The sequence below is a fragment of the Vombatus ursinus genome, unplaced genomic scaffold (genome assembly GCF_900497805.2).
Source record: "Vombatus ursinus unplaced genomic scaffold, bare-nosed wombat genome assembly UNPS02003292.1, whole genome shotgun sequence".
NCBI classification, from domain to species: Eukaryota; Metazoa; Chordata; class Mammalia; order Diprotodontia; family Vombatidae; genus Vombatus; species Vombatus ursinus.
In genome coordinates, this window is record NW_020943070.1 from 15070225 (window position 1) to 15086195 (window position 15971).

At 40.3% G+C, this 15971-nt stretch overlaps 1 protein-coding gene across 1 annotated transcript in view; it reads left to right on the top strand.

Moving 5' to 3' along the window:
• RAB21 (RAB21, member RAS oncogene family) overlaps positions 1 to 15971 on the top strand; it is a 76474-nt gene that overhangs the window by 32740 nt on the left and 27763 nt on the right. Inside the window, exons 3-4 of the mRNA XM_027872060.1 lie at positions 6265 to 6416; positions 6478 to 6910. Coding sequence (XP_027727861.1) covers positions 6265 to 6416; positions 6478 to 6910 — 585 coding nt within the window. The remainder of the gene's footprint in view (positions 1 to 6264; positions 6417 to 6477; positions 6911 to 15971) is intronic.

Sequence of the window (15971 nt, forward strand, 5' to 3'; positions counted from 1 at the left end):
ACAAAATTCTAAGCCGGACTCTCTAGATGTCTACAGAAAGGCCAGATGGCTGTTCACTTGGTTCATTGTAAATATCTTTATAATCTTATCTTGGGAAAGATAGCATCCTGAACCTTACCCCATATTTTATTCATAGCTGCAAAAAACTAGAAATGTTCAAAGACAAGGATGAGGAATAGAGCAGCAAATATCAACTAAATATGGGTGTGAATGATAAAATATAAGCAAGAGTCAAATGGGAAAGAGGCATCCAGATGGTGTGATGAAGTGGACAGTCCTGAGTTTCAAGTCAGAGGCCTTAGGCTTGAATCCTATCTCTGTCACTTATGACCTGTGTTGTTGTTGAGTCATTTTTCAGTTGTGTCCAACTCTTTGGGACCCTATTTGTGGTTTTCTTGGCAAAGATACAGGAATGGTTTGCCATTTCCTTCTCTGGCTCATTTTACAGATGAATAAACTAAGGCAAACAGAATTAAGTGACTTGCCCAAGGTCACACAGCTAGTAAGTGTCTGAGGTCAGATTTGAACTCAGGAAGACAAGACTTCTTTACTACAGGCCCAGCACTCTAGCCATAGTGCCAGCAAAATCTTATACAAATCATGTCACCTCGCTAGGCTTTGGTTTCCTCATCTGTAAAATAAAGGGTTTGACCTTTAAGGCACCTTCTACCTATAAATATATGAACCAATGAATGTGTATTTTGTCATAGCTAGGTAGAAAACAGGAGAACTTTGGAACAAGGTTTTAATGGCTTAGGTTGTGTTATATGGTTCATGGCTGTAGCTATGAGTACAATAATACATACTGTTAAACTGTTAATACCTTTTATTTTTCAAGAGGTTAGTGAGGAGGATCATAGGATCACAGATTTAGAGCTGCAAGGGATCTCATTGTAGAGATGAATAACTGCGACAGACAGAGATTAAGTGACTCGTCCAGGGACATACAATAAATGTCTGAGGCTCGATTTGAACTGAGGATTTGGACTCCCAAATTCGGTGCCCTTTCTATTATACCACACTGCCTCTTACCTTATGAGGAATCCAAGGAGGTTTTGTGGTCCCAGTGAGTTATGGCACAGCCCAAGGGACTAAAGATTTCCACCCACCAAGTGGCTGAAGTTCCATGTTTCTCTGGTTATCAGACAAGGTTCTCACATGTGACAAGTGGTAGGAGGAGCCAATCACTCCTTTCATGGGTTTGGCTCAATTTTGACCCAAGAGTTTGTTTCTGCTAGGTTAGGATTATGCATACACATATCATAAACAAAAACCACATACATATACTTATCTACATCTATCTCGACACACATATATAATATGTATATATGCACGTATGATGAGTACATGCACATACCTATAGACATGTGTATATATGGATTGTGTATACACACACATATATGGCAGCTAGGTGGCTCAGTGGATAGAGCACAGGGCCTGGAGGCAGGAAGATATGAGTTCAAATCTATCTCAGACACTGACTAGCTGTGTGATTCTGGGCGAGTCACTTAAACTCTTTTTGCCTTAATCCACTGGGGAAGGAAATGGCAAACTACTCCAATATCTTTGCCAAGAAAACACCATGGACAGTATGGTCCATCCAAGGTCATGAAGAGTTGGACACAGCTGAACAACAGCACATATACATATATGTATATATATACACATATGTGTATATACACATTATATGTGTGTGTGTGTGTATATACATATATATATGTTAGAAAAATCTGAAACAAAAATCTACTACAGGCACATGTGAAGGAAAGCCTTTATGACACTTTTTGTGAGAAATGGATGCACTGCACCCTAGAGGCATGTGTGCACTGGTACAGAGGTAGAAATGCCTTTTTTATTTTTTTATTTACTTTATTTTATTTATTTATTTTTGGGGGGGTTAGGCAATGGGGTTAAGTGACTTGCCCAGGGTCACACAGCTAGTAAGTGTTATGTGTCTGAGGCCGGATTTGAACTCAGGTCCTCTTGAATCCAGGCCCAGTGCTCTATCCACTGTGCCACCTAGCTGCCCTAAAGGCTTTTAAATGGTTAGTAAAATCCATACTCCTCCCATCTGAGCCAGGATTGAACCAGCTCATCTGAGTTATACTCTTCCTGAACTGCACATCCCATGTTCCTCCATGTTCCTCCTTGTCACGTTATCTCCTCCCAGTTCATTTGTCCCATGTTCAAAAATGGCAACTATCTCTGCCCTCGGGGTGAGTCGGTTAATATTCAATAAGCTTATCAAGCAAGCATAGTGGAGAAAAGCCTTTGCCCTGACCTTGACCTCCACAGGTTGCAACAGGTTTAGCCTCCAGGGCTCTTTCTTAAGGAAATAGTTGTTTGCAGAATGTTTGGGGCACTTTCTGATTGGTTGAGGGACGATCCACAAGATCTTGGAAGTCCTTCTCAGAATTCCCTTGTTCTGTTGTGGAAGCCTAGCTTCTTTTTTTTTTTAAGGCAATTGGGGTTAAGTGACTTGCCCAGGGTCACACAGCTAGGAAGCCTAACTTCTAATCCTTTCCCACCTATATATGTATATATTGTGTGTGTCTGTGTGTATGCATGTATATCTTCTCTCTGATTATATTTTTCTCTTTATGGAAACTTGTACCTGCCTAGGAATATGATTTTAATATTCTTCCATCATCTCCAAATGGAGTCAGTATCTCTTCTTCCTTTCTTCTTTGGGATTCCTAGAAATATCACCTGAAAGAATAATAATTTAAAAAAAAAAAAAAGGAACCAAGGGCTTCCCTGAATCAAGTTGTAGCCTAAGGCACACATGATCTTCATTTGACAGATGAGAAAACTGAATGTAAAGGAAGTTCAATTGCCTGTTTAGTATCTTCTGGTTAGTAAGTGATAAAATTCAGGCTTAAACTATGGTCATCTCCTCTTTGTATTATCTTCCATCCGCTACCTCAAGCAGAGTTCTGATTGTGCTGCCACCCTAGTAAAACACACCCAGCCTGGTGGGCAGACTCTAAGGACTGGCACTATTCTGCAATCTGAATTCTACAAGACAAGGAGCTTTCTAATGTAAAATGGGACCTTTTACACGGAAATATTGACTTCAGAAGGCATAATGACAGATATGCAAAATATTCTCCCAGTTTGGGTGACCAATAATCCTTCCCCTACTTTGTACCAACTCATTCTCTGAGGTAGGGGAGTAGATTAGGTACATAGCTTAGCTTGGTTCCCACAGAGAACAGATTCAGTTCCAGGTCTAAAATCCTCCTTGGGTTGGAATCCCAGGCACCCTGGCTTCTCAGGGTTTCCATGCTGGGTTGACTGGCTATGGTGCTCTGCCTGAAATCCTCGTTCCACTGTCATGGCTTGAATTTCCAATCCTGTGGGGATCACCTCCAGCACCAGAAACTGAGGACAAACACAAAACTGATTCGTCCAGGCCCATTGCTTAGAGGAGAGGGTAAATGAAGGAGAGCAGGGGAAGGATAAACTTTTCTCTCTTACTGGTTCAATTCTTGGCATGCATGCTGGATGTAGCAGCTGATTAGTCCCCAAAAGAGAGAAGCTGAAAATATGGCAGAAAAAGGGTATGAACCCCAGCCCCTCCAAGGAGCAAAAGACTCACTCAGTCTTGCCAATTTTAAAGCCTCAGGCTGCCAATCAAAAGAGGCTACCCCCAACCACATAGTAGGGGATGGATGCAGCAGGGTTCATGTTAGGCAACCTGGGTGTGCCCAAAAAGGTCCCTCAAGGGAATCGTCAGGTTAAAAGTGGGCATGCCCCAAGAAGCACAGGTTACAGAGAAGTAATCCATCCATAAGTATTTATTAAGCTCCTAGTATCTACAAAAAATTATAATAACAATAGCATTTCAAGAGAAGGAACTTTGGTATGGTGGATAGGTAGCTGGTCTCGAACCAGGAAGACCCATCTTCAAATTCTGCCTCAGACAAACGGGTCATGTGACCCTCAGTAATCATTGGACTTTCAGTTCTTTTGGCAATTCCCTGAGAATCTAAATTACAGAGAAGGTGCTGCTGAATTAGGTGGGTAGAGGGAATTTCCTCAGCTGGGAGTTTTCCCTCGCAATAAATAACAATTCAGGTTCCTCTCTCTAATAATAGCAATAGTACTTTAAGGTTTGCAAAGGGCTTTAGAAATATTATGTCATTTGCTCTTCACAACTCCCTGAGTTGTCTGTAGATACGTAACACATGAAATTTTACACAGAAATGTTTACCTCAAGGGATTATCTCAGATATACAAACACACATACTCTCCCCACATGTGAGACATCACCTTCCCCCCACTTTGCACTACCTCAGTGTCTGGGGACTCTCTAGGGAGGGGAAGGCTATTAGGTTCATAATTTAGCTGGGTTCCCATAAAGCACAGAGCTAACTGCTATTATTATCTCCTTTTTTGCAGATGAAGAAACTGGGGCTGAGAAAGGTTATGTGACTTATGTAGAGTCCTACAGCTAGTAAGTGTTTGTAGCAGTATCTGAATGCCTGTATTGACTCAAGACCAGTGCTTTATCCATTGTGTTAACTTTTTGCTACTGCTGTTCATTCGATTTTGAGACATGTCTGACTCTTCGTGACCCCATTTGGGGTTTTCTTGGCAAAGATACTGGACTGGTTTGCCATTTCCTTCTCCAGCTCATTTTACAGATGAGGAAACTGAGGCAAACAGGGTTAAGTGATTCACTCAGGGTCACTTACTAGCTAGTAAGTTTCTGGAGCCAGATTTGCTTCTTGACTCCAGGCCCAGCACTGTATCCACTGTGCCACCTAGCTGCCCCTGTGGTAACTCATCTCCCTCAAAATAAAGATATCATTTTGGGAGAAGAGGATGGAAATAGGTGTTAGCAGCTGCAGGGGAATTGAAGAAGGCCTCATGTAGGAGGAGGTGGCCTTTTGATCTGAATTTAGAAATAATCAAAGGATGCTAAAATGTAATAGTTTTTTTGTGGTAATACACTCCTGAAAGCCCTGTGCTTATATAGAGCTTCACAGAGCGGATTCTAATTTCCAATAGAAATATGATTTCTGGGTTTTGGATTCCTGAAAAAGGATTTAGGATAAAACAGTTATGACCAACAACGTGTCATAAAATTAGAGACATCATTCTATGCCTACACTTATTTCAAGCAGCAAAACTATGTTCAACATTCTATAAAGTAGGTGTAAATATTCTCTCATTGATTTACCAGGAAATCCTCCCTGATCAACTATAAAGTGTACCCAACAAACAAAAACGGCTCTCAAGGGTGCCTACCTATTGGGAAAATGGTTTAACTAATTATAGTATTTGAATGCACTGAAATATTAGTGCTCTATAAGAAACGAGGAAATGGACAGTTTCAGAGCAAACTGAGAAGATTTCTATGAAGTGATGCGGAGTGAAGTGAACAGAACCAGGAGAACAGCTTATATAACAAGCACATTATAAAGAAAAACAGCTTTGAAAGACTTTGGAACTCTGGTAAATGCAAGGACAAACCAAGATTTCAGAAGGCCGAAGATAAAGCTGCTATCTATCTATTGCTACAGCGATGATCGACGTCAAATAAAGAGCAAGACGTTTAAGTGATGGATGTTAAAAAGAGAATGAGACATATATTCCCAAGTCTAGGAATGTGTTTTGTTGGACTGTGAATGTTTATCAGGTGTTTTTTTTTCTCTTTCTTTTTATAGTGTGTGAGGGGACAGGGAAGGGAGAGAAAATGCTTGTTAATTGGGAAAAAATAATATAATTAAATTTGGGGAGAAAAAATAAGAAAAAAGAAAGGGAGGGGACGAAAAACAGCTTTCCTCTCCCAGCTTTTTTCCTGGCTGTCAGTCCTAGCTTCCTCTCAGCTTAAATCCAACCTTTTCAAGAAGCCTTCCCCAGTCCTCTTTAGACTTAGTGCCTTTCCTATAACACAACCAGATTTATCCTCTATGTGGCTTGCTGTACATAGTTGTTTGCATGCTGTCTCTCCCATTAGACTGTGAGTTCCCTGAGGGCAGGCCTGGCTTTTGTCTTTTTTGTATGCCAGAGTTTAGCACAGTGCTAGGCGAATGATAGGCTCTTAATAAATACTAATTTACTGACGTATTTCCTATGTAAAACTAATGTATTTGCTATATGATTCATTGCAGCTTTATATAAATAAGTATATATATATATACACACACATATATATACATGTATTTTTAATGTAAATAAATAAAATGTATCAGTGAGGTGGGAGTGCATTCCGGGGGGGGTGGGGGACTGATTGTGCAAAGGCCCGGAGGTTAGAGCTCGGGCGTGGTCCCCGGCGCTAACCAGACGCCAGCCCGGCCCGCGGGGGCGGGCGCCTTGGAGTCTTGCCTCATCCGCGAGCGGGCGGTAGCGCGTCTCTTCCGGGCTTGCTCCCGTAGCCCCGCCCACCCGTCACGTGAGCGCTGCGCGTGACGTAGGAGGAAGAAGACGCCATTAGAGGCAGTCGGAGCGGGAGCGCTCTTCCCCCAGGCCCCTGACGTGGAGCGCGGTCCCTTCTCGGACCTCGGCTCGGCGCTCGAGGTCCTGTTCGCCCGGTGGGGGCCGGCAGGCCGGCGTCGTCGCCGTCGCTGTCATTGTCGTTGTCGCTGTCGGCGGCGGGGCCTGGCCTGAGCCACGGGCGGCGGCGGCGGCGGGGTCGGGCCTCGGATGTGAAGGCGCCGCCGGGGCTGCGCTGCGGTGGGAGCTCGGCTCGGAGGGGAAGCGGCGGGCGGGCAGGATGGCGGCGGCGGCGGCGGCGGCGGCGGCCGGAGGAGGCGGCGGCGGCGGCGGGGCCGGGGCGAGCGGCGGCCGAGCCTACTCGTTCAAGGTGGTGCTGCTGGGCGAGGGCTGCGTGGGGAAGACGTCGCTGGTGCTGCGCTACTGCGAGAACAAGTTCAACGACAAGCACATCACCACCCTGCAGGTGCGCGCCGGGCCTGGAGGCGCGGTGGGGGCCGCGGGCCGCCCTGTCTGTCACCTTGGGGTGCCGGGGACGGGGGCCCCTCGGAGCACGCTGGCCTCTGGGCCTCGCGTGTCGTGCACGGCCCCCCGCTCCCCTGGCTCCTCTTGGGTCGCGTTGGTCGGTAGTCACCAGGCGTTTAGGGGTGCCCCCCAAATGCAGTAAAGCTGCACTAAGACTTTGGGGACACTTGATATTAAGCGCTTACTACATGCCTGCTTGATGAAGCATTTATGAAGACCTTACTGTGTGCCAGCTAGATAGATAAAGCTTTAGGAGCTTACCTTGTGGCATAGAGATAGAGACTTGATTAAGCGCTTACTATGTGCCGAATAGATGAAGAGCTGCAAAGCACTTACTATGTGCTGGCGAGATAGATAAAGCCTTAGGAGCTTACTTGTGGCAGAGAGGTAAAGCCTGCGTTGAGCGCTTACTGTGTGCCCGGTAGATAGATGAAACCTTTATTAAGCAGTTACTGGGAGGTAAAGTCTTTATTATGTTCCAGATAGATAAAATCATTTATGAAGTTTACGTGTGTGGCAGATAAACGGAGCATTTTTAAGCACCTGCTGTGTGCCAGGCACCGTGGAGATACAAAGAGAGAGGCAAAAGCCAGCCCCTGTCCTCAGCGAGCACACATTCTGATGAGGGAGATCCCATGAAATCAGCACAGTATTAATTAACAGCGCTTGGGTAGCGAGTGTCTACAGGAGATGGGTTGGTTTGGGCTTCTGAAATCAGGAACTTGGGCTAGGTCCTGGCTGTGTGAAACTGACATCTAATTTAATAGCCTGGTGATGACTAAGTATTTATGCAAGTTTCATTTTGTTCTTTGAGTCTTTGGAATATATTCTGATTGGCAGAACTGGACTGTCTGGAAGGTTTTTGAAATGACCAGGTAGGTTATAGGCAGTTTCATTTGTTGCCTGTGTCTGGCCTTTGGTTCTTGCTGCTGTTCTCTGTGAAGTCAGCCAACTGATAGAAAAACCTCTGTAAGTTTTTTTTTTAATGTATTCTTCTGGAATTATTTTGTTTAGTTAAAGTGCACTTCACTGAATTACAGTGTAAACATTGGTATGGAAGTGGAGGTAAGAGTGTATAGTTATTCTCTTTCTCTCCCTTCCCTGGGAAGGGTTAGTGTAGATCTTGCCAAGCAACTTGGGCAACTTATTTAAACTTCCTGGGCCTCAGTTTCCTCATCTGTAAAATGAAGGACTTGGAATAGATGTTTTAAGATATCTGTAGAACTTTTGATCCTGTGAAAAATAGTCAAGTAAGAGAATAATACAAAAGCAAATAAAATTTTAAACTAGAAGAGAAGTTTTTTCAGTCAGATTTTTATCAACTCTATCAAATTTTCCTGCTCAAATTGGGATCCAATTTCAGAATAAAATGAGAAACCATGTAAAATGATTTTTAAATCTCAAAGTATTATATAAAATGCTAGATATTATTGCTGTTATACTAGGTCTCTGGTAATTGTGTACCTGGTGTTTGTGTATATATATATATATTCGTATTACACACAGTGTGTTTTGGATGCAAAGACCCAATTATTTTTCCATTGGTGCTCGATTTCTTATTGGTGCTTATTTCAAAAATTCAGAAATCTCCTGTGTACAATAGTACTTGAAATATTCTGAATTCTGTTAGGTGAGGGCTCTTTAATGACACTTCTTGGGCCAAAAGAGAAGTGGGCTAAAAGTGAATTTTTGGTACAATATAATGTATATTCTAACACATTTACTTTTGCAAGTGTCAATATGTATTAAAGACATTCTAATATTAAACAGTGTAACAAATAGGAATCTTGTGCACAGGTCGCTAAACTCTGTAAGATAAATAAGAACCAAGGACTATAGAAACTCAACCAGTTAAGCAGGCCTATAAAGTAAACTTATGTTTTGAATGACACTTAAACATACCTTCTTGCTGTTCTAATGTGAAAATAGAAGATAACAATTTTGAAGTTTCTAATGTATTTTGAATATTTGGCTTCCATCCTTGTACATAAAATAATGGCACTTTGATTTTAGCTGCCTCCACCATCCACTAAACACTTAAACCAGACAAGAGATAGTGATCATGTGCTTCAGTGTACCAAGTGACACCGTTAGGCTATACAAGGATTGAGAGAGAAATTAGACACTTCTAGCTTTAACTAATATAAACCTATGGGTATGTGTTTTAATCTTGGTGAAATTCCAGTTAGAGAGTATTTTGTTTCAGAATTTTGCAAACTACCTGTTGCATGAGAACTTTGGGGCTTAGATCAGTGGAGAGACATGTATCTGTATCTATACACACACACACACACACACACACACATATATGTATCTATAAATATATAAAATGTTTTTAAAAAATAAAAATATAAATTAAATACATATATGTATATATTAAATCTTACACGCATATATGTATTTAATTCATACTTTTATTATTTAAAATATTTTATATATTTATAGATGTGTGTGTGTGTAAGATTTAATAGTATATTGGGACACTTTAATGTTGGGTTTTTTTGGCTTAGACTTAACATTTCTATGTACCTCTCCCTCTCCCTCACCCTCTTTTCAGAGAGCAGAAAAGTCTAAAGATGTTACTGTTTTTAATGATAGAATTTGAGTGTTAGGTTAAATTCCATGATATAGTGGAGCACAATATAAGGAAGTCCTAGTGTAAAATACAGGAATGCTCTAAAATTCCTGGATCTTTTAAATGAGGTTGTATAATAAGTTTGACTTCAGAATGACAGAAATTTATGTACTTTTAATTTGCAAATGGAGAATGAGTTTGATACAGTGGAAAAGAGCACAAACTTTTACAAATGTTATCTTGTATGATTCTCACAACAACTTGGGAGGTAAGTGTTATTTTTACATCTGAGGAAACTGAAACTGAGAGAGGTTGACCAAGGTCACACAGCTGGAGTCTGAGGCTGGATTTGAACTTGGGCCTCCCTGACTCTTAGACACATAAGACATAGACACATAAGATAAAACTTTTGAGTACTAGCTTTTTCATTTGTGAAATCAGGATTCACTTAATCAGAGCTCTAGGCAACTCTGAGTTAATAAAATTTGGTTGATGTTGATCTACAGAACGGATTTCACACCAGGAGTTCCTAAACTAACAGAATCAGAGGTCCAAACCCCCTTTTTCCTCCTTCTCCTTCTCTCCTTCTTGCTGCCCTAAGGAAAATTTTTTTAAATGCTCACTTTTTAAGTGAGTTGGCCTACATCTTCAGAACAAGTCTGCAAGTTAAGATCTAGAAATTGATTCTGCAGTTTGCCAGCTAGATTCAGGCCAATATAACCTGACTTTATTTTAAGATTGATATTTTTGAGGTGGGACAACCAACTTGAAATTGATCAGTTTCTAGAAGTCTAAATACTCTTTTACTACCTTTCCAGACTAGGGCGAGTGGTGGGTCACAAACAAGTATGACAATACATGTTTGAGGGTGCGCAAGGTTCCTTGTTAGAGGTATTCACAGAGGTTACTTTGTTTGGCTCTCTCTACCCTCTTACTAAGTTAGCTGTTCTTTGTGGCCTAGGATAGGAGAGAGATATAATGAGTTGAGATGGGCTATAGCATTCTTTGGGTACCAGTGCAGCTCCTGGGCAATCTAGTCCATATCTTGTGGCTTCTGATCTTCAGTTTTTTGCATAACACCTCACCCCTCTCTTCAAAAGAGGAGAATTTATACTCACAGAATATTGAAGGACTTGTATGAGGGCCTCTCTCAGACTGGGCCAGTCCTTGGGAGGAATTAATAGGATGACATGGATGGAATAGCCTAGGTTGAGAAAATGGGTTACAGCCTTTACTTTAGTAAAGAGAATCCACATCCCCTGAAATAAAAAAATCTCACTGACACTGAAGAAACAGATGACATCTTTATGATTGTGCTTGATCAAGTAGAAAATTGGAGATATAGAAAGTTTGGATAATTTTAGGAGAATTTTTGATCTTGCTCAAAACAAGACCCAGCAGTCATATAATTAGATTCATGGTATAGGTATATTTCTTCTGTGATGGTGAAGTATTTGTTTAGTACTTTGAAAAGTGCTGTAGCACTTCAGAAATGACTTTGGTCTTTTTTTTTTTTAAATAAATTTATATATTTTTAGTTTTCAACATTTACTTCCACAAGATTTTGAGTTCCAAATTTTCACTCCACCTCGTGCCTCCCCAAGATGGCATGCATTCTGAATAACCCTTCCCCTCGTCTGCTTTCCCTGCTATCTCTCCCCCCCTTTTCTTATCCCCTTCCCCTTCTGTTTTCCTGTAGGGCAGGATAGATTTCTGTACCCCATTTCCTGTATTTCTTATTTCCCAGTTGCATGTGAAAACATTTTTTTTAAACATGTGTTTTTAAAACTTTGGGTTCCAAATTTTCTCCCTTCTTCCCTCCCCACCTACCCTCATTGAAAAGGCAAGCAACTCAATATAGGTTATACATGTGCATGGTCTTCTTTTTTAAAAAAGGATTTGAAAGATTTTGTTCTAAACTGTTTAGAACCTGACTAGAATTAAGCACAGGTCGTAAAAGATAAGAGTTGGCTTGATTTAACCATTGATCTCACTTGGTTTGCTATAGTCATTTCATTTTTATAAATTATCAGTCTGAATTCTTTGAGGCATGAGATAAACTATACTAGGAAAATGTTGGTAAGCATTTTAGCTATGAGTAAATCTACATAAAAAAATCTGTCTAACCAGTAATATATTGGCTAGGAAGATAAAAATTTGTCACAATTGAAAAAATTAGGCAGAAGTGAAGAACCCTTATCGATGAGTCAGCTCATTGTTAGTTTAATAGACTTTAACTAGTTAATTGCATACCCTCATATAGATCCTTACGTATAGATTTTAAAACATCCTGTTTCATCAGTCTGATTTTAACTTTTGAGTATTTTGCCCCAGCACTTTTAAACCAATATAAGTCTGTGAACAAATCAAGAATTCGTAAAATATAATAAACACTTATATAAAAAGGCTTCCCCTCCCCTATTGTCATTTATTCCTCTTGCTATTGAGTTTCCAAGTTATCCATTATTATATCAAATAGATGTTGAATAGGTAGATGGGGGCAGCTAGGTGGCACAGTGGATAGAGTGCTAGGCCTGGAGTCAGGAAAACCTTAGCTCAAATCCCACCTCAGACACTTACTAGTCAGTGGGATTTTTTGTTGTTGTTGTTGTTGTTTTTCTTGCAGCTTGGTAGAGAAAATTGAAATTAAGAGAATTGTACTGCTTCCCTCAAGGATTTACCAGATAAGAAGTCAAAAAACCTGAGTTCCAGTTCTCTGTTCACTACCAATCTTGTGACCTGACTAGAAGTCACAGCCTCGGAGCTCTAATATTCTCATTTATGAAATATAGGGGGTAATGCCTGTTTTTCTTCACAGAGTTCTTGTGGGGGTCTAATAAGAAAATATGACCCTGTGAGGAAGAGAAGTGTAGCATTATTTCATCATTCATCTATATCTGAGATTAGTCAACTGAGTCCTTGAGGGCCAGTACGTACTGTTTTTTGCCTCTTTTTGTATTTCCAGCGCTTAGTACAGTGACTTGGACATAGTAGATGCTTAGTAAATGTTGATTGATTGATTCCCTTCTGTCCATATTCAAAACTTCTTTACCTACCAATTCTTCCTCTGTCTCTGGAGACAGTTTCCTTCCTAGTCTTTTTCCTTGCCAAGACTAACCTATTTACCTGTGCTGTTAGTTGATCTGAACTTCTCCCTTCCCACCTTCTCTGATATCTTGCTTCATTAATGATCTCCTCTCTTATCTTTTAAATTTTCCCTCTCTACCAGTTCCTTTGCCTTTGCCTGCAGTCTATTCAAGGCTCCCCTGTGCTCAAAAAAAAAAAAAAAAAAAGCAAAACCAAATATCCTTCCTCCAAAACAAAACTTTTCCTCCAACCTGCTAGCCCCCTTGCTATTGTTTCATGTTGTTCTTCCTTGTCAAATTCTTGAAAGACTAATCTCAATTTTTCTTATCCTATTGAAAATTTGACCTCCCACCTTTAAGAAGCACCCATTTCTAAAAAGTCACCAGTTGGCTCCTAGTTGCCAAAACAAATTGACCTTTCTCTAGGCTAGTTAACGAAATATGAAAGCCTTTTCCCAGTCCTCACTCTCTTTGACCTTTCTGCCTTGTTTGACACTGACTACCCTCCTTCCTTTTTAATCCTTTCTTTTCCTTTGGCTTTCATGAACCTTCTAGTTATTTTACTTTTGTTGCTAATCCTTTTCTGGCTTGTCTTCACTGGTTCTTCCTGCCTCTTTCTCTCCATTGTTCTTTCTTTGGTTTTCTTCTCTCTGCATTTTATCTTCGTTTTAATTTTATCCACTTCCATATCTCTATCTCTGTCCTTTAATAACATGTTTATCTAGCTACTTTAATAATAGCGTGTTTAGCTACTTAAAGTATAAAAATTGTTTTCTTTACATTAACATAGCCAGATAAATAGTATAAGTATTATCTTTTATAGATGAGGAACGTGAAGCTCAGAGAAGTAAAATGACTTGTCCAGGGTCACACAGCTAGTCAGTCAGGGGGAGGATTCTAATCTATATCACCACTCCAGATCAGGACCCTTTCCACTACACTTCTTATCTTTCCCAAATGATGAACTGTCTTTACCTGGGTGCCACCTCCAAAGCCTCAAACTCATAATTTCCAAAACTGAGCTGCTACCTAATTTCATTTTTTTAAATTGTATTCCCCATCCTTCTGGTCAACCAGACTAGGTATCTTGAAGTTATCTTTGGTTATCGTGGGTGAAGGAAAAATAAAAATACATTCAGCTGCTAAATTCTCTTGATTTTTTTCTCCACAGGGTGTCTAATCTGCCTTTTCCATTCCTCCTGCTGTTACCTAGCCCTGGCTTTCCTTCCATTTCTTATGGAATATTGCAATTGAATTGCCTCCTGATGAACTGGTCTCTCTTCTACATTTATACTATTACAGTTTACTCTTGACAGTCATGTGTATTTAACGTTAAGAAAAAATGCACAACTTCTTATATTTATCCCTTACATTGATTCTTGTTGTTTACATATCTTCCAAACTGTACTATTTACTGTTTGCAAAACCCATTTTGCCTTTTCCTACCACTGTATTGTCCCTAATGGCTAGCATGAATTCCTTTCTATCTCTTTTGGAGAGAGACCTGTCCTTCATAGAAAGTAATCTCCCCATCCTGGAATCTTTATATAGCCCCTTGTACTTGCTATTTTATATTTGGTTTTGTATGTAATTTATTTGTGTGACATCTTCCCAACTAGATTATAAGTTCCTTGATGGCAGGAACTGTATCTCTTCGACCTACCTTGAAACCACTCTCCTAAGATCATATCATGCTGCTGTTTGTTATCTCAGTGTGCCAAGGCGATGATTCTGGGCTTTCCAAAGCTGTGTCAGGAAAGCATTGGCTTTGTATGGAGAGGTAGAACTAAGAGACCTGGACTTCACTACCTCATTACCAGTGTGCTTTGTTTGGAAGTGTAGCTGACGCTGAAAGTGTCACTGAAAGAAAAGTGGTTCTGATTGTATGCACATGGAAGAAATCGTCGGTGGCAGCACAATCTAAAAACACTTAGGGAGAAATTAAAGGAACCAGAAGACTTCTAGCACTTTGGATAAATTTATGTGGTGGATATGTGTAAAGATAACGGCCAAATATCACACGAGGTGAGAAGGCATGAACTAGGGCCAAGCAGAACAGGTCTGTTCCTTCTTCTATATAATAGCCCTTTGAATACTTGAAGATAGCTGTGATTCTCTACTTGTTCCCACACCTCACTTTTGCAGGATTCCCAGGGGCCCAGGTTAGGTGTTCCAGAACTATGGAACAGGAGAAGAGAAGGAAGAGATATTTTATGCAAATCAGGTTTTGCAGTATGAGAAATTTCACCTACAAAAACCACAATTTAGAAAGCAGATAAAAGGGAGAATTATTTGGTTTATTTTATTTTTCAAGGTTTTATTGATGTGCTTTGTTTTCACAATACAAACATTTACACGTTCTTTTTCCCCACCCCACTCCTTCAGAGATCTCTTGTAACAAAGTAAAACAAGCTAAATTAACAATACAGTGACCTCATCTAAAAGTGCATGCAGCATTCATATCTCTAGTACTCCCCAACCTCTCTTTTTATTTTTTTTAATTAACAGAAGTTTATTTTCTCTCAATCCACCCACCATCCCATTGAAAGAAAAGAGAGAAAAAAACAAATTCCTTGTAACAAATACTATAGGCAAGCAAAAGAAATAAATCTATCATTGGCTGTATATAAAAATATGTTCCATTCTGCACCCTACATCTGTCTGCTCTCAATTTGGAGATCAAAGTAGTGTCTTCACACATTATATTTTACTGTTGTTCACTTGTTTCAGTCATGTCCGACTCTTCATGACTCTATTTGGGGTTTTCTAGGCAACGATAATGGAATGGTTTACAGTTTCCTTCTCCAGCTCATTTTACAGATGAGAAAACTGAGGCAAACAGAGTTAAGTGACTTGCCCAAGGTCACATAGCTATGAAGTACCTGAGGTCAAATTTTAATTCAGGCCTTCTTGACTCCAGGCTTGGCACCTGGCTGCCCTATTACACAAAGTATTTATAGATTTATGTTGATGTCTTACCCCCTACAAGACTTCAACCATGAAAATAAGGAAAATAATTAAACTTTCATTCTCCTCAGCAGTGTGCTCTGCACATAATAAACCCTTAATTCATAGTATAGTATGCTATGTTTTCTGTGTTTCTGGGGTCTTGCTGAAATGGGATCAATTAAGAAGTCTGTAATAGATCATTGAGAGATAGAATGGTGGGGTAGAAATAACAAAGCAAGAAAGTTTGTCAAAGTCCCATCGTTGCGTTACCCGGGACAAGTCATTTAAACTCTTCGTACTTCTTCACCTATAAAAATCTTCTCTAAAATTCATTGATATATACTTTCGACTCAGAGGAGGTCAGAACTAAAGCAGTTTATCAGAGCTATGTA